Source organism: Echinops telfairi, unplaced genomic scaffold, assembly GCF_000313985.2.
Source record: "Echinops telfairi isolate 266 unplaced genomic scaffold, ASM31398v2 ScPeMD7_7424;HRSCAF=8462, whole genome shotgun sequence".
In the NCBI taxonomy this organism is placed as follows: domain Eukaryota; kingdom Metazoa; phylum Chordata; class Mammalia; order Afrosoricida; family Tenrecidae; genus Echinops; species Echinops telfairi.
The window spans coordinates 68,604,706-68,630,355 of record NW_022111324.1 but is presented as its reverse complement, the minus strand read 5'-3'; the positions used below and the strand labels follow the sequence as shown (position 1 = coordinate 68,630,355).

General features: G+C 37.9%; 1 protein-coding gene and 1 non-coding gene across 2 annotated transcripts in view; both read right to left on the bottom strand.

Annotated features, from left to right (window-relative positions):
• Nucleotides 1-25,650, bottom strand: part of IARS2 (isoleucyl-tRNA synthetase 2, mitochondrial) — a 55,069-nt gene that overhangs the window by 9,467 nt on the left and 19,952 nt on the right. The window contains exons 12-20 of the mRNA XM_004699907.2: nt 25,049-25,209; nt 14,023-14,125; nt 13,509-13,602; nt 7,356-7,464; nt 4,773-4,875; nt 3,484-3,609; nt 2,606-2,737; nt 1,739-1,845; nt 465-610 (exon numbers count right to left, since the gene is read on the bottom strand). Of these exons, the coding sequence (XP_004699964.1) occupies nt 465-610; nt 1,739-1,845; nt 2,606-2,737; nt 3,484-3,609; nt 4,773-4,875; nt 7,356-7,464; nt 13,509-13,602; nt 14,023-14,125; nt 25,049-25,209 (1,081 nt within the window). The remainder of the gene's footprint in view (nt 1-464; nt 611-1,738; nt 1,846-2,605; nt 2,738-3,483; nt 3,610-4,772; nt 4,876-7,355; nt 7,465-13,508; nt 13,603-14,022; nt 14,126-25,048; nt 25,210-25,650) is intronic.
• On the bottom strand, nt 16,422-16,552 carry LOC115872482. The gene has a single exon (XR_004047880.1). It is a non-coding gene; the product is annotated as a small nucleolar RNA SNORA38 (small nucleolar RNA).

Below are 25,650 nucleotides of genomic sequence, written 5' to 3'. Positions count from 1 at the left end.
ATCTCAAATGGAGAAAATACATGGAAGAAGTAAAAACAGAACAATCCCAATATGAGTTGTCGTGAGAAGTAAGATTATGAATGATCTTGCTCTCATTTTCTTTCTAAACGTCTACAGCTCCTAATTTTCTATAAGCTTAATCCACGTAGGGGAGTCGAAAAATGACATAAAAAGCTACAAAAAGTCACTATTCTTGGTTTACATAAAACCTAAACTATATTTCTGAATACTTAGAAGAAACTTTTTAAGAGCATGTGATTTCTCCATATTATAAAGCTGCTAATACGCTGCAGAAAGGTGTGGACACAGTGGGGAGACCAACTGGAAGGTGCCTGCCTCCTCTACGATTAAGTGCAGAGATTACCCAATGGCTGAGACACACGGGGCTGTCTCTGAAGCACATACAACTAAAGGTGTACCTCTTGCGGATTTCTTCTTTATTTCGAGAAGTAAACATGTCTCACCGTCAGCATAAGGGAGGTGTTGGAAGACCTCTTCAGCCAAGTGAGGCAGAATGGGAGCAAAAGAGCGCACCACCACGTCCAAGATCTCCGCTAACGCAGTTTGGCAGGAGCGACGTTTAGGATCATGTTCGTTTTCACAGTAAAGCCTGGACAAGAAGAGCTTAGTCAATAGTCAACCCCACTCTGGGTATTATGATCACCACAGCAGGCTCGGCCTCAGGCTCCTTATAATTAACAATATCTTATAATTAGATAATAAAATACCCTATCACATATGTATACATACATTTATTTTAATGTAAATTTTTTCACTGAGGCAAAACTTGTAAGACATAAAAATAACCCTGTTAAGGCATACAATAAAGTAATATTTAGTATATTCAGTGTTGTATGCGTCTATCATCATGAGTCTAGGACATTTTCTCACCCCTAAAAGGAAACCCTGTACCCACTGAGCAGTTATTAATATCTTGATACCTTATTTCCATTTCACTTTACCCTCTCCAGTTATCCACACGCCTCTGAAAAATGTCTATGCTGTATCCAATCCTGTTATTCAGACAGCTATTGCCTGGACTCTCGACCGTGTTAAAATATAATTAACACATTCGCTTTTGATATTTAAACCGTGACGCTCATCCCCACAGTGCTTTAAGGGAAGGAGTCGAGTGAGACTCCATCTGTGGAAGTCCTTGGTGGCCGGCCCAGCTCAGGGCTGGTTTCTGACGTGACACTGGTCGGTAGAACGGTAGCACCATCACTTGTACACAGGAGCAATAAATGGAGACTTAGCAACAAGCCCTCATTTAAAAGGCTATTACTAATGTGATATGATGTTATTCACATAATAATTGCCTGTGCTCTTGCTCTTCAATATTTGTATACTCCTGAGAGCAAGTACAATGTTCGATACCTCTGATTAGTAGCAAGTACAATGTTCGATACCTCAGATTAGTAGCTATTACTTTTTGAGCAACTTGTCAGACAGAGCATTAAGCACATCACTTACATTATCTCTTTTAAGTCTCCTAACCACATGAGGTAGGTATTATCATCCCTTTTTTATAGAAGAAAAGAGATTATTGGGTAAGTTTCCCCAAATCATATACTTAGTAAGCTGCAGGACAAAAGTTCAAAATCAAGTTTGAGTCTAAAAGCTAACTTGATAATATGGTCACTGTGCTGCCCACCCGGCTCACCCTGTGTCCCCAGTATCCCAAGAACATAGCCCATACTCAAGAAGTTATCATTATTTCACTATTCAGTGTACATACCTATCTTTGATGATGCTGAAATAAAAGCTAGAGAGTTCTCTAGCATAAAATGCTTGTAACAGTCGAACAACTTTTCCAAAATCGTATTGTTTATATGCCTCAGTGGTCTAGGAACAATGACAAAATACATTAGGAAGCCAAGATAAGACTGAAATGCAAGCCATCATGAGCAAATTAAGTTCTTGTAGGAAGGTGCTTCAAAGGCAGATAATCTTGAGGATCTTCTAAAGGAATTTCTGGTCACTAATTGGACTACTTGGAAAAGATTACTCTAGCAACTACAAAACAATCCTCATCAAAGAAAGCAAGCGGGTTTTGAATGATGAGATCACATTTTAAAACTCCAGAGTGTGGGTTGCAAACAATCCACGAATGCTTCCTCACCTACTGCCTGAAAGGTCACAGAGGCAGAACGGGGTGTGTGCTCCACTGACTTAAAGTGTATACTAAGGAAGCCCCAGTTTCAATTCTGAGCAAACATGGATTCTTTGTGTTTATGTTAAAATAAGCCAGTATCTTCCCAGAAATATGCACAATCCATTTATTTCTATGCATTATTACAAGGGGCACAGGGATTGATAAATGAAAGATAACTACTTTGCTTCTTCCCATGGAAAATTAGATAAAGCTGATCTTGAGAGAAGGAAAGCCCAAGCCTACTGTTTCCACTGTTTGTCGGATCTTTTGAGAACCTACCAAAAAGATGTTTCACTTCAATCTCTTATGTCTACAACAACCTAGCCAAGTGGTAACATTTCTCATTGCTATGTTATTAGCCTTTCTGCAGGTTTGTTCCACTCTCATGAAACTAAGTATCTAACATATAGTAGTGGTTTTATTTCTAGTAACTTATTAATTCACACTTACCTTATTTGCAAAATCCTGCAGTAAGTGTAGCATGTACTGGTCTATGACATACATATCTGCAGCAGGAACACAATCTGTTTTGGGGTTGAAACCAGACACATTTCCCAAAAGAAAGCGGAGTGTATTCCTAAGCTGTTCATATTGACAGAAAAGAAAAGTATACAATAAATTTAAAATGTCAGGTCTTGTATTCTCGCTGAAAAGTTGTACTACTCTTTAACTAAAGTTCACTCAACTCATTTCCCGTTCTGAATGGGGTACGGTACCAGTAAGTCTCTCTTCAGTAAGACTCAATGAAAAAGACAAACTACTCATTCTAATCACCTAGAGTGAATTCTCCTGGTATCTTATAGATTAGGTGAAATTTTCCTTCTGTGGTTGTTTATTCATTTGTCCAGGTGAGAATAATGCAATTTTCACCAACTTCCCAGGTGAAGGTAAGGTAAATGGAATAAATGAGACAGATCAATGAATACATACAAAGTGCAAGGCAGCATATAAAATTTAAGTTTATTCTACCAGTGCTTTCTTTTTTTTTTTTTTTCATTTAAAAATGTATTACCTTTTTCTTTAAAAAAAAAAAACAGCTTTCATTTCTAATACATCTTTTAAAACGCCCCCCCCCCCAAAAAAAAACCCAAAAAACCTTGATTGCGAATTAGGTGGGGGTTTTACATATCAGATCATTTCTGCAATCAACAACGTAGACAATTCATCAGACTTCCCAAAGGCTTATCCTGTTGTTAAATCAGTCAACACAGGGCATTGTTAATGCTCACAACATATGTCCACTCAGTTTTTCGGTGTCAAAACGTGAGCAGGTTTTGTTGGCTTCACAGTGGGGTGGTGGGTATGCTTCATTCACCAGAATGACTGACCTTGTGAATATCATCTCTGGCAGCATTCAGTGCAGACGGACCAATGGTCACTTCGGTAAAGACATTAGACTCAGCTACCCACCAGCGAAGGACATCAGCACCATAAGGTGGTTCATTGCTTTGATCCTTGTCGTTGAAAAAAAACAAAAAAAAAACCATTACCAACAGAAAGTTGTCAATTCCAGTAGTTGAAAAAATGCTTTAGGCAATGTGTGAACTCAAAATGGAAGTTTAGAATGTACGTGCATTATGAGACAAAGCCTAACGATGCCAGCAGTCAGGCTGCATGTGAAATCAGCAGACTGGCAAAGAGGACTGTCTATCTCCGCTGCAATCCTGTTCAAGGCCCAGATGTGCCTATGTGACCTCTGCCCTGTTGTCTGTGTGCGTCTATCACAGCTGTTGCCGACCACACAGTGATTGTGACCTGATTTCTAGCTGACAGTGGAGGGGAGGGACCCAGTCACAAGGAGAGCAGTAAAGAGATAAAGGAGTAAAAGAACAGACATCTGATTTCTTTTACAAAAGCTACTCTAAAATAAAACAAAGCAGCGCAGCCCAGGTTTGGTATCCACTGAAAAGTTGCTAAAGGGCCCTAGTGGTGCTGACAGGGAAGGGTTGGCATGGTGGCGGCTCAAAGTCTCTGTGGAATTTGAGTCTGCCTACTATAAAGCTTTGCAGCCTCGGAAACCCTATGTATAGGGTCACTATGAGTTGGAATCAATGTAATAGCAGTGGGTTTTTAGTAAGGGACCCTGGTGGCACTGTAGGGTAAGCATTAGACTGCCAGCCACAAGGTCAGTGGTTCAAACCCACCAGCCACTCCTTGAAAGAAAGTTGATGCTATCTAGTCCCGTGAAGATTTTTACAGACTCTGAAACCTTACACAGAGTTGCTATGAGTCAGAATCAAGTGGATGGCAGTGGGCTTGGATTTTGTTTCTTTGGAAAGACTTGTTTTAAAATAAATAAAAGTTTATCTATTGCCAAGAAAATAAACATGAAATGTGTACTCTCATGCTAAAATTTCATTTTTTTTCTTATGCTGTTTTGACCTAACAGGTAAATACAGTTTATAAACTTTTAAGGTTCAGAATATTAAAAATGAAACAGCATGGGTCAGGACCCCACTACAATCAGACCTGAGTCATTATCACACTCTGTCCCTTTTCCATTAAAATCCTATGACTTCACGAGTCCAGGTTGAAAACTTGCTGAGTGTCTGTGTTATTGTGGTAATGGCTGCACACTAAGCGCCTTAAATGAGAAGGCTTTTTAGAGAATACCGACTTGTCCTCCATTGATGACAACGTCAGGATTAATAACATTCCCAAGAGACTTGGACATCTTCTCTCCCTTTTCTCCAAGGGTAAAGCCGTGAACAACCACTGCCCTGAAAAGACAAATTAACCACTGAAAACAAGCAACCACTGTCAACAGCGATCTCTTTGAAGATGACTTATAGTTTGAATGGCTGCTTGCAAGCTTTTAAAACCCCAAGCACTAGTACAATGAAGGAGGAAGTACAACAGAACACATGGTAGTAGGCTATTTAACCGGGATGTCCCGAAACCATGAATGAGCCTAAACCTCGAAACCCAATCAATCGTCTGGTTATATGAAAGAGCCTCAGATGTTCTTTCCATTCTTGTTTTTTATGTCACGCATCTTTTGCCAATGCCAACTTTTTCCAGGTATGCAACTGATGGACAGGCAATTATATGAATCAACTGTGCAACCCTACCCCTAATCAATGTGAATTTTCCTTTACCCTAAACCAAAGCTCAGTGCAACAGCCCCTTCCCCATTTCCATGGTAACACTAATAAACTCTAGTCTCTCAACTAACAAAAGAAAAAATTTAAACGATCTTGGTTTAACCCAAAATGGGACTTTTCTTGACAGATTACATGTGAAAGCTTTTCATGAAAGTCAGTCTCAGCAGATGACATGTCAGGAAGGTTAAATAGTAAGCGCTCCACTACACAAAGAACCTGAAGATGTCCCCTTCACTGAACGAATTTTCGCTGAACACTATTTTTTTAAATACTTTTATTTGGGGCTCTTACATGTCTTATCACAATCCATACATTCCTCCAGTGTGTCAAGCACATTTTCACATATGCCCCATCATCATTTTCAAAGCATTATCTTCCCACTTGAGCCCGATATCCGCTCCCCATTTCTTCTCCCTCCCTCCCTCCCCCACCCGCCCTCCCTCACGAGCCCTTGATACATTATAGATTATTTTTTCTGTGTCTTACATCGTCCTCTGTCGCCCCTTGCCCACTTTCCATTATTTGTCCCCGAAAGGGGGTTCTAGGTTAATCCTTGTGATCGGTTCCCCCTTTCTCCCCACACCCTCCTCTAATCCTCCTGGTTTTTCTATTCTCATTGTTGGCCCTGAGGGGTTTATCTATCCTGGATTCCCTGTGTTGTGGGCTCTTATCTGTAGCCGTGTGCATGCTCTGGTCTAATCTGATTTGTAAGGCAGAACTGAGGTCATGATAGTGGGGTGAAGGAAGCACCAAAGAACTAGAGGAAAGTTGTGTGTTTCATCGGTGCTATACTGAACCCTGTCTCATCTCTTCCCTATGAACCCTCTGTGAGGGGATGTTGAATTGTCTATGATGGGCACTGGGTCTCCACTCCATGCCCCACCCCATTCACCTTGGGTATGGTTTTGTTCTGGGTCTTGGATGCCTGATCCCTGAACCCATGGACACCTGGTGATCACACAGGCTGATGGGCTTCTTCCATGTGGGCTTTGTTGCTTCTAAGCTAGATAGCCACTTGTTTAGCTTCAAGCCTTTAAGACCCCAAACACTGTATCTTTTGATAGCTGGCACCATCAGTTTTCTTCACATTTACTTATGCACCCATTTTGTCTTTAGCGATCGTGTAGGGAAGGTGAGCATCACAGAATGCCGGTTAGAACAAGGTGTCCTTGTGTTAGGGGAGTATTTGAGTCAAGGCCCAACGTCTATCTGCAACCTTAATTCTTAACATGTAGATATGAGTACATATTTCTATTCCCCTCTCATTATATATATATACATACATACATATTCACATGCCTGTATTTAGGCCTCAATAAATGTCCTTTGCCTCCTGGTTCTTTCCTCTATTTCCTTTTCACTTCTCTCTTGCCCACTGTCATGTTCGGCCTTCATTGCAGAGCACTATTACATACTGCTTTGATCATTAAAAATAGTTAGAAAAGCCTGGTTTTGTCTCAAAATAATGTTCAGAAATATAATTTGAGAAAAATTTTTAAAAAGAAAAATAGTATCTGCTGATTTGTTGGTTTTAAAAATCATGTCACACAAGAAATATGAGCATGTAAATTGTTCTAGGGAGGGTTGTCATCTAGAGATATCCCAAATCATGTTATTTCAGAACTTTCTCATGAGGATGCTTACCACACATTTATGAAGACAAAGCAAATAATTGTAACTAAATAGGGACCCCTAGCTCTGTAAATTCACCAAAGAAATGTTCTGCTCATTAGTCACTTGGGAATACTATAACCTTAAGGGCACCTAAGCTCAGACTAACCGCTCAACCTGGACTGTCCTTGAAATTCCTCCAGGTCAAGTCTTAATGTACTTCAAATTCTAGCTCTACATACATTTCTCCAATAGTCAATGCTGATCACACATCTTACAGGAATTATGTGGTTTCATGACTTTTAGTTCAGTGAACTCACACTTCTTTGTATTATTTCATCTCAAACTCTCATTCCTATTTCTCTGATAAGACTGTAAGTTAATTACTGGGAATATTTATGTATTATTCAGCATAATGTTTCACACCCTGGCAAGTTCTCTACAAAAGTAAGCTGGCAGATCTAGCGAAGGTAAAACAGACTTACTTATAGGGCGCCCTTTTCCTTGTTGCCACACTTGTTAGCAAAGAAGACTGAAACCAGCCCCCAAGCTGGTCTTTCCCTTCCAGGTACAGATCTGCTCTTGGGTCAGTGCCTCAAAAATAAAAGTTAGATTAAAAAATTTTAATGCAGCGATTTAAGTTAATTAAAACAGAAAAAGCATTCAAATTAAAAAAATATGCATTCTATTTATTTATTGTCATGCTATTACCAATGGCACAGATACATTAATGTGAATTATTATCCCCAATGTTACTTTATTATTCAAGACAAAGGGGGACAAATCTGGGGAGGATAAGCTCCCAAATAATGGGTAACTATTATTTAAGTTAGGAACTGATTCATAATACATATCAGTATCTCCAGTTAAATTTTCCTAGAAAACAGACTAATGCTTTTGTAGAATTTAGCAAGGGGACAGATTATAATCCAAGGTGACACATATAGCAAGCAATTCAGCTTAGCGTTGAACCTAGACAAAGCTTAACAAAGAAGTTTTGCTGTCTGTATGTACTTGATTTTCTTAATTAAATAATCAGTCCAAAGGTGTGTACAATGTGCCAAGGTCTTTAGTCTCAAATGCCTTAGATGCAGCAAAGATGGGAACACATTAGCATTCAACAGTTCACTATTATCTGAGCCAATGGTCCCATCAGATAAACACCTCAAACTCAAGACCAAACTCACTGCCATCGAGTCAGAGAACCCTGCAGGGTGGAGAACTGCCTCCGTGGGTGTGTGAGGCTGTAAATATTTAGGGAAGCAGAAAGCCTCATCATTCTCCCACAGAACAGTTGGTGAGTTTGAACTGCTGACTTGCAATCTGCAGTCCAACAGCATCATTAGACAAACAACAAAAGTAACAATTATTTCAGGCAAAAATCATCAAGTATAAAGAGATACCCTAAAGAGTGCTAGTTAATATTTGGGAACGGAATATCTAACCAAGGGTTTAATACCCAGGACACATAAAGGATTCCTTTAACTCAACCATACCTATGGCCAACAAACCAACCAAAACATGGGCAAAGGACTTGAATAGATGCTTCTCAAAAGAAATGTATAAATAAGCCAATAAGCACATGAAAAGATGTCTAAGTCATCAAGAAAATGTAAAACAAAGTCACAATGAGCTCTCACCTTCGCACTCTCTAGGATGGCTGAAAACAGCAAGTGGTAATGAGTAGGTGGGAAAACTGGAGACTCAGGCAGCACTGATGGGAATGTAAAATGGTGCTGCCACTACGGAAACAACTTGAGGATCCGCTAAATATCAAATACAGAGTTACCATGTAACACAGTAATTCTGCAGCCAGGCTATCTATGTACACAAAAGACGTGAGAGCAGGAACTCACGTACACACCAATGTCCAGTTTTCACAATAGCTACAAGGTGGAAGGAAAGGACCTAAATGTCCATCAACAGATGGGCAGTAAACAAATTGTGGGACGGACAGACATAAAACGGCATATTATTCAGCCACTAAAAGGAATACAGTTCTCATAGATTCTACAATATGAATACACCTTAAAAACATGATGTCATGTGTAACCTGTCAGAAAAAGAGATAAATATTACATGATTCCATTAATATGAAATACTGAAGGTAAGCAAGCATATGAACAGGAAAACACTTATTAGGGACCACCATGGGATAGGTGAGAAGAGAATGAGCTATCACCGAAAGGCTACTGAGTTTCCATTTGAGGCCATGTAAAATTTTGGAAATGGATAATGATGCTGCTAACGTTAATTCATGTCACTGAAGTGCACACTTAAAATAACAAATTACTTATGACACTAAAAAGTTGTTAAACAAGGAATGTTAGAAACCAAAACCGTTGGCTCAATTCGATCTCACAGCTACCACACATTACAGCCCAGGGCAGTGGTTCTCAGCCTTCCTCATGCCGTGACCCTTTCATACAGGTCCTCATGTGGTGGTGACCCCAACCATAAAATTATTTTCGTTGCTACCTCATAACTGTAATTTTGCTACTGTTTGAATCGGGCAACCCCTGTGAAAGGGTCATTCGACCCCCAAAGGGGTCGCGACCCACAGGTTGCGAACCGCTGGCCTAGGGTTCCTAGGCTGTAATCTTTATAGATGCCAGTTGCCTCGGTTTTTCCTGTGAAGTAGCTGGTGGGCGCAAAGCTCTTGGCTAGCAGCAGAGTGCTTGCCTACCGCACCAGGGCTTATCCAAGGAGTGGTAAACTACCGGAGGAAGTTTCATGAGCATGGGGCAGTGAATTATTTAATGCGGCTCTTCTAGCCAAAGCCTCTGTTTAACTCCCAGCAAACGACCTTTCCCTGCACGGGCTTGGATAAGAAGGCAGAGGACGATTCCCCTGTAAGTAACTGCGAGCAGGATGCATTCTAATGGCCATCCTGCTGTGTATAAAGTGAGTCCTCTGAGAAGCAGGAGAAGGGACCTCAGGACCAGGGAGAGCCCCGGTGGAGCACATCCTTTGGATCCCACATCTCGTTCTTGGACCAGATTCCACCAGCTGCCACCGCCTTGGGGATTAAGGAGGATCCTCCAGCCAGACCTCTGAATGTTGACCTGGGGCTTGCTAGCACCCACATGATGTGACCCCCTTTCTTTATGTTGTACACTCTGAGTGGCCATTGGAGCACCCTGGGATGTCATGCGCAGACTAAGAGAAGGGGGTGGTCGACGTCAGAAGGGATGGAAAGCTCAGCGGTGTGGAAAGGTGAGACTTTGGGAATATATTTAACCTCCACCTTCTTGGAACCATTCATGTGCTAATTTTCATGCAAGAAATTGTTACCACAATGAGAAAATGGTGTTTCAAATAGCGTTTGAAATACCTGATGAATCTTGTTACAAGACCTTCCTGGGCTGAGGAGAGCAAGCAGAAAAGCAGAAGGAACGACTTTAAAATAATGAAAACTGGCAGAACCACCTAGGCATGTGATCAAAGTTCAGACCCAATGGCACAAACAGACATTATGTGCTTGCTGATGGCAGCACTAAAATAGGAGCAATATAATTTCTCTAATGCCCCCCCCCATACACAAAAAGGGTATAAACAGAATCTAGTCACGAGGACTGAGAACACAAACATAAAACGAGGAACAATTTACAGAATAAACTACTGTGCCATCACAAATGTCAAGGTCTTAAAAGACAAAGAGTAGACTACAGTGATCTGACGACTCTATTCATCATGTGATCCTAGATTAGTCCTGGACTTTTTAGTGCTTGTAACATATACTAGTGGGACAATTAGTGAAAGCTGAGTAACATCTATAGACAGACATTGTGTTAGTCTGGATACTTTAAAGAAACAAATCCGCAGAAACTCATGTATAAGAGAGAGTTTTTTGTTTTTTTAAAGAGAGAGTTTTATATAAAGGTTAAGTGTGCATCAAGAAAACATCCTATCCCAGTCTGCCCAGGCCCACAAGTCCAACATTAACCCATATGTCCGACACCAATCCACAAAGTCCTCCTCCATCTCACAAAACAGACGCAATGATGCCGACTGCAGGAAGAAACTTAATCAGTGAATGTGTAAGTATCTCAGCGCTGGCAGGGGTCTCCACATGGCTGCTCCAGCACTCAGGGCTGCATTGGGGTAGGTCCATGTGGCTTCTCCTCAGGGATGTCTTGCAGGAAGAGAGTCTTGCCAGCTAAAGCAGGGAAGTGGCTAAGGCAGCTGCACCCTGGTCCAATCATCAGAAAGCAAAAGACCGGAAAACTGGAAAGGTGAGGCTCATTGAGCCATTTATCCCTCCGCCCTTCAATTAACCCCACATGTGTTTATTGGCCAGGATGACACAATAAACTAACCACCTCAGACATGAGCATGGAATCAATGTTCACTTTCTGATTTTGGTATTTCTGCTTGCTATGTAAAAGAATATATATTAGAGAGAACTTTTTGCTTCTGTAAATATTTATAACCTTGGAAATCCACAAGGGCAGTTCTACTCTATCCTAATTGGGTTTGCCATGAGTCAAGATCAACCTAATGGCAATTACCTAGTTTGGTTTGGTTGGTCCACATTAAGAAATACACAATGAAGTATTTAAGGGTAAAGGGCATCATATCTACAACTTACTCTCAAAGGATAAAGGAAAAACCAGTAAATACGAAAACATTTGGGAAATGTAGTGGGCATTCTTTATACTACTTTGAGACTTTTCTGTAAGTCTGTCTAACCATATTAAAAAAAATCCCCAATAAAAGTTCTTTGGGAAACATTTTAAATCTAAAACACAATTTTAAGAAGCATCCATATCCCTTTTATTTATAAAATATTTGTCCTTATGTCCTAATATAAGAATTCAGTGCAATTTAGTCATAGCCATAACTTAAGAACAATTCATTCTTATGTCATAGCCCTGCTCAATATTTGCCCTTCTGAAGAGATCACTAAAGATATAGTGCTACAACAAAGTATGAGGAGGCAAGAAAAAGATGGGGAAGAAAGCAGACGGTGCCTGGCTATCCGAAAGGATAGCATCTAGGGTCTGGAAGGCTTGTCTTAAAACAAGCAGCAAAAAAAATGAAAAAGAAAAGAAAAACACCAAGCAGCCATATAAATGAACCAGCAGCTAAGTCCACGTGGAAGAAGAACACCAGCTGTGTGATCTAAGGACTGTAAACAGTAAAATCAAAATCTGGAGGTGTGAACAGTATTAGAGAGCTTAAATTCTGAACCTCTGATTTGTAGAAGGCTATGAATGGCAGTAAAAGTCCAAAATGCATTTGCAGGATCCTCTATATGGATTAAACCTCTGGTGCATTCCCTATGATGATGGACCAGGAATCCCTATGATGATGAATGACCTTGTTATCAGACAGAGTGCGTTGTGGGATGGAGTACGACAGTTAGATTAAGCTGTGACACCTTGTCATCTTGATTGCCTTTTTGATCCAATATATATGTACTCCAGTTTCTAATATTTTCTGCTTTCCTTTTAATTGTGGTTTTTCTGTCATTGTTGGGTTGTGATTTTTGGTTTTTTAACCTTAACTTTGTATATTTTTCTATATATGAAACCTAAAAGAGTTAAATCTATAGACAACAACTGGACTAATAGTTTCCTAAGGTCATGGCAGGGGAGGTTACTGGCTAACAGGGAACTAACCATGAGTACAAGGAAGAAGAAATATTCTTAAATTGATTGTGTGATGATTACACAACTCTTTTGAATATGACTGAACTATTGAAATGTATGTATGATGTGTGGATTATATGTAAATAAAACAGTTTAAGAAAAAAAAAGAATTCAATGTGATAATCCTTATGTGAGAAAGATAATCTAAGTGGAGTTGAACAAAGACAAAATTAAAACAACTGATTAAACCCATGGAAGAGCAATTCAGTCAAGAATACTGAAAATGTACTAGACTGTGTGCACTATGCTAGACACTGGGAAAAATTAAGAAACCTGTCAACTGCTCTCTTAAACCTAACATGGGGGTGGGGGTGGGGAGAGTTAAATAAATTGTTAACTGTTAAATAGTTAATTGTGATCGGTGCTACCAAGAAGAAAACACAGGGTTTAAACTAGTCTGTATAGTCCAGAAAGTCAGACAATATAAAATACAATGCCTAGGCAAAAAGAACATTGTGTCTCAGCATCGGTATTGCGACATCTGTAGCCTACTTTTCTTCCTCCTCTACTAAAGTATCCCTTTGTAACTAGTTGACTTTCATGATGCTCCAACCATCACATGCTTAGTCTGAGACTCACTAAACTGCGTGGCCATCACCTAATTTGGCTCTCAGGCAATCCCATTTCCTTTTCTGAAAGATTTTTCAGAAAATTATGGGGTCAAGTTATTTCAGTTATTTTCAGACAGTTTCATAATACTGGATACCTTAGGAACTAATAAGTGGGACAAGAGAATGAACTGGTTAAGAAGAAAGAAAACTCCATTTGTAGCTATCTCACATATTGCAGTTCTACATAAAATATTACCTAGAAAAAGCTTAAAAAATTCCTAGACTAGATAGTCTGCAAGGGTCCTTCCATGTTCAAAATTATAGCAGGAAATCATTGTACAAATAAGGCCAAAACATGAGCAACGAATTATATCTCTTTTAAGTAAATGTTATAGGTTTTCATAACCTGCAGCATACTGTATTAGACACTTACCTGGGAGAACATGAGCCCATGAAGTTCCACTATCAAACCAGATGTCCAGAATATCCTGACCTGGCACGTATTCCAAGGCATCAGGACCACCAACCTAATCAGATAACGTAACAGCATTGGCAATCCCCCAATCAGCATACACACAGGAAACACCAAAACAGTCTTAAGAAAATAAATTCCAACCATAACATTCAAGTTTTTAAGTGAAATTGAAAACATTTCACAGTTAAGTACAGCTGCCTCCATTTGCGATCAGTTAATAATTACACATTTACTGGTAAAAGTATGAACTGGCTTTTATTTTCTTAAACTTCCTATTTGAATTTCTTGTGTGTGATGCAACCCGTTAGCTCTTATTCAGACCCCACAAAGTCCTTGCTGTAGTACTAGTAGGGCTTATGTACTAGATCCACTAACTTCACACAATAATAATTCCTTTCAACCCCAAGCATCTTGCCGATAGTCATTAAGTCATTTCACACACCCAGGTGAATAAACACAAACAAAAATCTACCTGAGATAAGACTTCACTTGGAAGAAGCTGCTCAGGGGGAAGAGTCCACCAGATATCGCTGCCATGTTGTTCCACTAGCTTAATAATATGCTCAATGGTTTGGCTGTTTGGGAGACAGTAAAGGTAGAAATGTGTTATTAAATTATTGTGACTAATAGTGATATTTTTAAAATTATGAAATAGCAGTAATATTTTGAGCAGGGGTATCAAGTCCACTCAATAGAGGAAAAATAGTCTCTTCAACAAATGATTATAGGGCAGCCGGATTTCTATATGCAAAATAATGAAGTTGGACCCCTGACTTCATACTACATACAAAAATAAACTCAAAACTCAAAACAGATCAACCAACTAAAACCATTCAAACTCTTAGAAGGAAACACAAATAAGTTTCCATGACCTTGGATTGGCAATAGATTCTTAGATTAAAAAAACCAGAAGTAAAAAAAAACAACCCAGAAGTACAAGCAAAAAAACCCTTGATACATCGAACTTCATCTAAATGTTTTGACATTTGTGACTCATAGGGTATTATCAAAAGTACAGAGAGTCGCCACCTGATGTCAACTAAGTCCACATGGACGAAGCACGTCAACATCAATGAACTGAAGGATTGTAAATCATGTAACCTGTAGCCAACGGTAGGAATAGTACCAGAGCCCAAGTTGTGAGATTCTGGCTTACAGAATACAACGGACGACAGTGAGAGCCCGAGACATGTTTGTGAGATCTACTCAGGAAGTAAGTCTATCCGGTGATTTCCCTCTCTCCGTAATGGAGGGATGGGAATAAATTTGTTATGGAGAGATGCCTGTAGGAGATCAAAATGATAAACCAGACTTGAACAGTGAAAACCTTGACAGTTGCTCCCCCTCTGATCATGCTGGAATTGATCTGGTTTTTGTTTGTTTCATATTAGGCTTTAGTGCTGATGTCATTGGGGTGGCCATCTTGAATTTTGTTACATGTTTTTCTGGTAGATGAAACCCAGGACTGATGAACCCAGAGACAGCAAGCAGAGTCCAGGTTCCCAGGGGACACAGTGGAGGAAGGTGGCCGGAGGGGGTAAGGGGGTGGTGGAAATAAAGGGGTGCTGGTATAATGGTGTTCAAGAAGAGAACATTTTGAAACAGACTGTGGTAACATTTGTGCAATACTGCTTGATGTGAATGCTATGATATCTGTATTAGCTCCCCAAGAAATGGTTTAAAAAAACTGAAAATATGCAGCAATATTTAGTCTTTTAAAAAGTACTAATACAACATACAGAATGAGAGAAAATATTTAAAAATCACATATATATATTTAAGATCATTTGATTGGGGGCTGTTACAACTCTTACAACAGTACATACATCAACTGTACCAAGCATATTTGTACATATGAAAATTCTTTATCTGATAAGAATTTAAAATCCAAAATATATAAAGAACCCCTAAAAGTCAACAAGCTAAACCAACTAAAATTATGCAAATGAATTGAGCAAACATTGCTCCCCAAAAGTTATCCAGATGACCAATAAGGACATGAGAAGATGCTAAAACCTGTTAGTCAGTAGGGAGATACAAGTCCAAACCCCAAGAAGGTATCACTTCACAACCACGAGGAAAGCCCTTCTCGTATACACACACCAAAACAGAAGACGAACTGGAACCCTGTATATAGCTGGAGTATGAAATAATGTGAGTTGAAAACAGTTAGGCATTCCTCAAAATTTGAAACAAAATTACTATAGTACCCAGCAAATCCATTCCTAGTTATACATGCAAAAGAGCTAAAATCCAGACACTTCCACACCACTGTTCAAAGCAGCATTATTCCCAATGACCTGAGGTGGAAAACTTAACAGTGCATCAGTAGATAAGCAGATTCACAAAACATAGTATATACAATAGAATATCATTCAGCTGGTAAGAAAACTGAAGTTCTGATACATGCTATGACATAAATGAAGTTTGAAAAAACATTATGCTAAAGTGAAGTAAACCAGACACAAAAATACAAATATTGTATGAATCAACTGAAACGAGTCCTCTAGAACAGACCTCTAGAATAGCAGGGCACCATCAACTTTCTTCACATTTGCTTATGCACACACTTTGTCTTCAGCGATTGTGTTGGGAAGGTGAGCATCATGGAATGCCCGGTTAATAGAACAAAGTATTCTTGCATTGAGGGAGAACTTGAGTGGCAGCCCAATGTCCATCTGCTACCTTAACACTAAACCTTTAAATACATGTACATAGGTCTGTTTCCCCATCATCATACATAAATATATTTACATATACATACGTAGATGCCTGTATTTAGACCTCTATAAATGCCCTGAAGGCTAAACATGACAGTGGGACAAGAGGAAAGTAAAAGGAAAGAGTGTAATTCTTGTTTTTTTTCTTTTTCAGTGTGGGATGGGGGCGCTGGAGCCTGCAAGGAGCAAGCTGGTCCCAAACTTCTCCAAATCCACATTTCTTTGCCTCCAATTCTTACGTGTCCAAGGACAAGGAACCACAGACACGCCTTTGTAGGAGGACAGCAGACAGTAATTCTAAATGGAGTAGAAAACCTCATCTATCTCCGCAAGAGTAGTTGGTGGTTTCGAACTGCTGTCTTTGCGGCTAGTACCCATTGCATAACCACTGTACCACCAGGGCTTCTGAAGAAGTCCAATAAATACATATCAAATGAATACTGAAATTGGTCATATTCTTTTGGGAAGATATAACTTTATATGATTTTGAAATTAAACTCAAGATAAATTTACAATAAAGTTTCTCACACTTTTAATTTATTATACTATTTAATCAGAGATGTTCTGACAACTTTGTCTAGTTCAGCGGTTCTCAACCTGTGGGTCGCAACCCCTTTGGGGGTTGAACTACACCTTCACAGGGGTCGCCCAGTTCCTAACAGTAGCAAAATTACCGTTATCAAGTAGCAATGAAATTTTGAATTGTCTCATTTTCACCACACCCTATTAATTCAAGAGACTAAGCATTAACTCTGGATCCACGAGCACCAAGGAAATAGAGAGAATGCTAGAAGGGAGTAAGGTCTTCGTCTGGACCTGCTTCTTGTATTAATTCAAGAGACTAAGCATTAACTCTGGATCCACGAGCACCAAGGAAATAGAGAGAATGCTAGAAGGGAGTAAGGTCTTCGTCTGGACCTGCTTCTTGTCATCATCAGCATGGAGGGCAAATCGTTTCACTTCTCTGGTCTGATTTTTAAAAGTAGGGGAAGCAATATCAAATGGTTAATAAAAAACTGTGCTCCAAATTAAGATTTTTAAAGCAAGATAACACAAAGTTGGCATATTATGACAGTGAAAAAGTATGATGTTACTAGCTTCCACTCTGAAGAAATTTAAAATAATGTAAAATGAACACAAGTCTGTATTTCTAAGACAGCTATTCATTTTAGATGAACTTTAGCAGTAAAGATAAATTTATGTGATATAAAACCATAAAAGCTGTGCAATCATTATCTACTCATATGGCCGCATTTAGTTAAATATTACTTTTTATAGAACATTTTATCAGTTAAGAAATATGAAATCACTACAATAGAAAATGCTGAATAAATGTAATGTTTTATTATCCACAAATGACAAATTTTTAAAGAGAGAACTATACAAAGGGCTTTTAAAAGTGCAAAGGAAATTTAATAATGCTTTATCTCCACTTGCCCACAAACTTTTTGAAGCCATCATGCTAGTAAAGTTTTTATACATACACAATTACTATGACCACAATCTTCAGTCCAATAACGAAATTTCCATCAAAAACACTAACTGTAAAAACAGCGATCATTTTGTTTTTATTTTTTCACAATGTTCTCATTAGATCAGCAATTTTAGGTAAGTAGTATAGTGAAACTAGAAGACTTAAACTCAAGTGTACTGAAAACAAACATAAAATATCAGGAAAACAAAAGCAAGTAGTTAAAGATCTCACATTTATTCAGAAAATAAAATATATTAGGACTAATGTTATTACTAATCAAAATAAAAGCAATTATATAATAAAAGCACACAGTATACTTTTCTAACTGGATTCACAGGTGTATATAGACACATTAGTAGCTCTTGATGCATACCTGTGCCTCAGTCCCTTAAAACAAGACCATGAGCGTGTTACAGAATTATAACCAGGCCTTGAAAACTATGTCTTCAAACATCATGTCCAATGCCATGTTTGTTTCCTTACTGTGCGTGACTTATCTAGAAGGCCACCCTAGTACTTGTGAACTGACAGTCCTATTGTCTGTGGTCTGTTGAAGAAGGGCAAAGAGTCTTATGACTTACATCATAATTAAAACCACACACCAGAGATGAAGCTGGATAGCTGGAGACTGGCAGGAGATTAGTGTGTTGACAGAGCTCAGCACTAAGTCCAAAGACCAGACTCTGCCTTGACTTATTTAGACAGTGATAAGAATAATTCACATTATTTTCCTGAGCTTCAGTTTCTATGAATACCGGGAAAAGCTTTGATAAAGAAAGGCTATGTGAAATAAAGTTCTTACAGAAAGAGAAAATCCAATTGCTATATTCAGTAAAATTAGACCCATAGATGATAGTAACACATCATTTTAGAGTTCTGAATTCAATCCTATTAAGAATATGTTGTCTTTTACCCTTATGCATGAAATGATTCAATTAATTTTTAAAAATTCTGTTTTCAGCACTACTTAGCTATACTAAATTGTTACTGAATCTACAACTAAAAGTACCAAAGATTCCCAGTTTTGCTGTTGACAGTTAAAGCAACTGTAAAAATGCTGTCAAGTCAAAAACCTCTAAAATTCAATTTTCATTTCTACTTTCCTTATGAAACATACCAGTAATCTATACAATATGATTTAGTATAAAAATAAATTCAGTCTCTCATTTTTTATATACTTTACTTGCAAACACACACAATTGTTTTTGTTTTTAATAAAAAAGACCTTATTCGGGTGAGGAAAAATGTTCCTCTGACTTTATATTCTCTTGGTTTATTCAAATATTTCTTACTAAAAAAAAATAATATAACAAGACAATGTCATTTACACCACTGAAGAACAAACAATCCTGCAGGTTTCAATTTTTTAAATTCCAATTTCAAAAACAGCAACATAAATAAAACAGCATAGTACTGAGAAAATGCCCCAATATTTTCTTCAATATAAACCCCAAACTCACTGTCATCGAGTCATTTCCAGCTCATGCCAATTCTGATGCAAACCACGTCGGCCGAAAAATCGTACAGGTGCACCCAGCCTCCTCTTTCTCCTGCAAAGCAGCGGTGGCTTTGAACCACCAACCTTGCATTTTGCAGGCCAATGCCTACATGACAGATCACCACAGAGCCTTTTACTTAATTCTAAATCTGCGCCCCCCCCCCACTGCCCCACCCTAAAGGAATATGAAACATTTTAAAGTAGAACAGATGAGAAGCTCCATCTCATTAGTAGAGCATGACTCACTAATACTGAGCACAGGACTAACTTACCTACAATATATCAAGAACTATGAAATATTTAAGTATTGTACTGCTACCCAAAAAGTTAGGGGTTCAAACCCACCAGCTGTGCTTTGGGATGAAGCTGTCTGCTGCTGTAAAGATTCACAGCCTCGCCTCAGCATCGACTCGATGACAGTGGTTATATACTAAGCACAACATATTAAATGTACTTTAATAAGCATATGTTCCACAATCCGGTTGTACTTTGAAACCTTCAATAACATACTACTTATATTTTTAAAGCAGTAGAGTAAAAAACGGCTCAGGAGATAGGTTTGAAAAAATGAAATTATGACAAGTAAAAATGAATATTTCAAGGACAAAAACATCCTAACAACCCAAACAAATCAAAACTTAAATGCACAGAACTGACACCACAGAGAAAAACATTCCCTTAATTTGAAAGCTGACATTCTGAATGATCCTAAAACTTTGTGGCAAGGTTTTGTTGTTTTTATCATTTTATTGGGAGTCCTTACTGATATTTTAACTATCCATAATTCAATTAAAGCATAGTAGTTGTACAATTTCTGCCACCATAATTTTCAAAACATTTTCTTTCTTCTTGAACTCTTTGATATGAGCTCCCCTTTATCTCCTTTCTTCCCCCAGGAACCCTTATTTTATAAATATATACATATGCCTTATCTTACACCACCCAATATATCCATTCACCTACAATTCTGTCATTCTTTCCCCTTGCGTGGGGCTATACAGTCATCACTATCAGTTCCCACTTCCGCCCCTTCCCCATCCCTTTTCTTTCCTACCCTTAGGGAATCGTTACTTCCATTACTATTTCTGAAGGATTTATCTATCTTGGACTTCATGCATCGAATGATCTTAATTATACAAATGAACATATGCACAGGTCTAACAAGCTTAATAAGGTAAAACTAAGACCATAATAGTAAGGGGAGGAAATCCTAAAGAACTAGAGGTTAGTTATTTGTTTCATCATTGCTATACTGCACCCTGGATATATCGTCCCTTCCATGTGGCCCTTCTGTGAGGGACTGTCCAATTATCTTACAGGTGGGTTTTGGGTCTCCACTTTGTCCACTACCGTCACGTCAATTTGACTGCTTGTTTTTGAATTTCTGATACCTATATTCCCGTTGACACCTCATGATCACACAGGCTGGTGCACTTCTTCCATGTGGGCTTTATTGCTTACCTGCTAGATGGCTACTTTTTTAACCTAACGCTTTTAAACTCCATACACTGTATCTTTTCATTGCCAGGCACCATCAGCTTTCTTCATTACATTTGCTTATACAGCCATTTTTTCTTCTGCAATCATGTCCGGAAGGTATCATACATTGTCACATTATTAGAATAAAGTGTTCTTGTACTGAGTTAAGATTTACGTAGAGGTGTGGTAGAGTTTTAAAAACAAAATTTACAATAAAAATAAAGAAACATAACCTTTAAGATAGAAGTGTTTATTATATTAGATTTTAAACACAAAGATAATGTTCAAACAAAATCTAAAAATATAAGAATTGGCAGAAAAAATAGAAGTACTAAATGCTGTACAAGTGCTCAGAAGATGCTCACTGTTATAAAAAAACACAGAGAGCGAGCGAGAGCAACAGTCCTAAATGCTGGGAATGGCTATATTCACTTGATTTTCAGACATAAGACCTAGGCAAAAAGTGTTAAACTACTATTTTAAAAAATTCAGAGTTAACTGTCCATAACTGACTAAAGTGATCTCTTATTAGGATGTTAAAGGCAGAATTTTTTTTACAACAAAACTGTGATCATGGTATAGGAAAAAAAACAACAACCAATTTTGTAAGCAATTCCCTGTGACATTCTAAAACTCAACAATAGCTGAAATATTCTTCAGAGAAAAAGTTTAGAATTTTCCACTTTACTTTGCTAAAAATAATGTATATGTAACACAGGGTGGACTTATAACCTAAAGATCATTGGGAATTACTGTTGATAAAAGTGGGTGAAACCAACTTATCACTATATAATCTATATGCTTTCGTTTTAATGCCATACTTCATAAAGCAATAAACCCATCATAAAACTCTGTACTTTACTCACAGGGCTTATCTAAACACATGTATTACATGTCCCTTCCCAGGTTTCAATCAGTAAAATGTCACTAAGCAGTTTGATCAACTGAACACTAACCAATCATCTGAACTTTGGTATCAACTGGGCTCAAAGCTTATTTAACGTGTTACAGGAAACTCAGCAGCACTTAGACTACAAGGGAACAAAGACACTGCTGCTGTCAACCCACTGTGGCCTCCGTCCGTCTCTATACCAAATTATTAAGGACAACGAGTACACTCTTCCTCTACATGTTACTGAAATAAGAGGGCGGTAAGCAGTTAAACGTGCTTCCTATTTTATGTGCTAAACTCTAGAACAGAATAAGATTCCGTGGGGGCCGGAAATCTATGTTTAATTAAATCTGTAACTTGTATTTTAAAGGTAATAAGAATTTTGGAGAACTTTTTATTTACTTAATGAGCAATACCAGTGATTTTCCAACAAAGGCTATTATTATTAGCATAAGAAAAAATTGAGATAGTTACAGTCAACAAACTGGAAATGCATTGCCTGTTTTTAGTAACTTTGATCTAATTTTCAGAAATCAAGCGCCAAATTTCCTAAATGTCTGTCAATTATTACATAAATAGCATTCGATTGATTATAATCATCTGACATGTATTCAAATCAACATTTTTCTTTTGTTTCACAGGGTACCAATGTTTGTAATTTTACCTTCTTTATGTTAAAAATGATTTTTTATTAACTAGCAACAGATTTCTACTTAAATTGTAATGGCATTATAATACAGATTGAGAAAATGGCTAATCTTAAAGTAAGAAAAAATTCATTTCTTGAGAAAATACAAATGTGACTATACAATGTAAACAAGAACAAAATTAAACAAGAATTTCGCATCTACCAGTCCCTAGACGTATTGAGAACACGAATGAGTCAAGATCTTCTGTGAAACCAGCACACGCAGAGGTAATTTATAGACTTTTTATAGGAAAAGCAATATGCACTTATGATGGACTTGATGGCGATCATCAAATGTAACAGCAACTCCATGTGGACTGTGTCTAATTTCCAGTGGAGATGCTGTTACTTTTGATGCTTACCAACTTGCTACAATATAAAGAAATAATAAAGAAATATATTTTTTGAAATTACAGTTACTTAATTCCCCTTTGGTTAAGGAAGAAAAAAGGTAATCTTTCATTTCAATCTTTCATTCTGACAAAAAAGAATATCAATTTGCCTGAATCCAAGGGATATGCCACATCACTCAACAACGGAAGAGGAGTAAGCGCATCATCAAGAAACAGCGCACAGGAAAATGACCTATGAATTGACAGACAATATGGCCAAGCTTGTCTGTCATTTCTGTAGGCCAATATTCTGTATGTCTCTGCTACTTCAAAATCAGAATGCAATCAATGTCATCATATAAGCAACACCGCTGCTACGCAGAAAAAGATCTGTAACACACCATGTAAATATATTGACTGTAAATAAAGCATAAATGATATGTGATGAAAATTTGCTTTGCTTTTCTGATAAAGTTCACCTTTATTTCACCTAACTTGCTAGTCAATTGACCTATGTACTATTTGATGCCATAATGAAGTAAGAGCCAATGAAATGAGTCTACTCTAGTTAGTTAAGTATACAGTCTGCCTTAATCACTTCAAGGAAATTCCCTGAAAAAAATTATCTAATGACTGAAAAGAATGAGACACATTTATATTGGTGGCTTTTAAACGTTTCTTTAGAAGAAAAATTTCCGCTGTGGAACAACAAATAATACTTGTGCAAATTTAGCACAACTATAATCACTCAAATTCTCAATACAGGTATTAAGACATTAGTTTACAGGTCACCAAGCTCGAAATTACAAGAACAGCATAATCAACAATATTTAAACCAAAGAGTGCCATCCAAGTTCTAAACTGTCATGAAACCACAATAGCCTTTCAATGACTTTCTGGTCTCTAGTTTCTTTTCTTAAGGTACATTCTTATACTTAAGTGAGAAGCTCATATTTCTTATCCTAGTATTCAAAACTTCCTATAATTTTTCCCAAACAACCTTTTCTATTCCCACCACACACTAGATAGACAAAGTTAGTTCTTCTACCAGTTGCCATCAAGTGGACCACAACTCATGGCGGACCCAGTGTGTAGAACTGTGCTTCCTTGAGTTTTCAAAGACTTATTTTTCTGAAGATAGATTGCCAGGCCTGTCTTCTAAGGTGCCTAGGGATAAATTTGAACCTTCCGCCTTTTAATTAGCTAACAAGCACATTAACCATTTGCACCAACCTAGGCACTCAACTCTTTCTATAGGTATGCTATACTTTCCATGTCTAGGCCTCCAGCTCTTGTTAGTCCTTAAACTTGGAAACCATTTCCTCCATTTTGCTAATTTCTACTTCCTCGCTAGGACTTGACTCAAGCACCATGCCCTCTAAGAATAAAGCAAACAGGCTGCTCTGGGGGATGACCGTTACTAAGGCAGACACTCTAGTTAGTTCCTCCCTCTGAGCCAGGCTGTTGGAAGGCATCAGTCACTAGGAGTGAAACAACGTATACTTCAAAGGAAGGGAACTTTCATTCAAAGGGGACCAAGAACCACCTAAATGTGGTGGCATAGGTAATTTTAAAAAGAAAAAAATACACAATATTTTAAAATCAACATTTTAAAAAAGTATTAATATATGTAACGCAGAAAAGTATCACTTACAGTAGTACTGATAATGTTGACAAAGAAAAAGTACACCCTTTTCAGAAAAATGTTGAAAAACCCCAAAATAGTGTGTGTTGGGGGGAGGAGTAGCATTCAAGTCAACAGACTCTTGAACCCCTCGACTTGCTATCTTCCATGTCCTCCAATTCATTATTGACTCCTCACTGGATCAAAGTATGAATACTTACCAACAGCTCTCAATTCGGTACTTATGCTGTGGTGCAATTTAGTAAAAATTCCATTTACCAAATTAAAACAAAGTTACTGAAATAAAGTGAAAACCTAGAATGTAGTCCTAGAGAGAATGATTAATATTCTGCTTTATTTTAATAACATGAACAGATCCAAGCCTCACTAAGTTAGACTATCATCACATTAAGGACTAAAACCATATGTCTTGTTTACTGCAGTTATACGTAGTGCCCAACACTAGCATTCAGCAAGGGTCTAATGGTGTTTCCCCAATGAACAAACGGATAGCACCTACCATTTGTGGAACTGTGTTCTACTCCAGGATTTTCACATTTATTATGCAGTATTCATAATAATCCTCTGACAAGCACTCTTTATCTTATTTTCCTGAAGTACAAACTGAGACTCAAGGAAAATAAGTAAATTCCCCAGTCTCACACTTTCCCTAAAAAAAAAAATCAATCTCAAATATCCTGCTTAATACACCTAACTTATCAATATTTTTCCATTACTGAAGAAAACAAAACTCACTGTAAAATGCTGAAAAATTTTAAGAAGAGTTTTACCTGTTGATTAAGAATTCATCTTTTGTCTTATGGTGAAAAACAGGAATCGGAACACCCCACACTCTTTGTCTTGATATACACCAGTAGGGTCGCCTGTCTATCATTTCAACCATGGCATTCAGTGCTGATCCAGGAATAAACTTCACCTTTTTCAGCAATTCCTGCAATTGAGTCACAAGTCACTATCTAGTAAGAGAAAGGAGAACACATTTCCTAGAACCGTCATTTTTCCTACTGCGGTTCCTTTTATTTCAGATTATCTATAGTCATTTTCTATGCTCCCTTCCAGCCACCAACTCCTACCAAAATAACCCTAAAAAAGCAATTTCAGAACAAATGAGATAAAGTAAAAATGGGGCCACGGAGGACCGAGTAAATAACATCAGGAGCAGACTTCAGTTTGGAGGATGTGATTGAGCTACTTTACCCCACCAGAATCTAAGAACTTCACATCAAGCTGGCAATAACCAGTCCAGAAGCATTAGACTGCATTAAACTATAGCTAAAATCAACTGAACCTTGATTTCAATCATTTTTTAAATGCTTAATGAAATAAGCTACCAGTCAATGATAATAAAGAATTTTAACATGTACTGATTTAC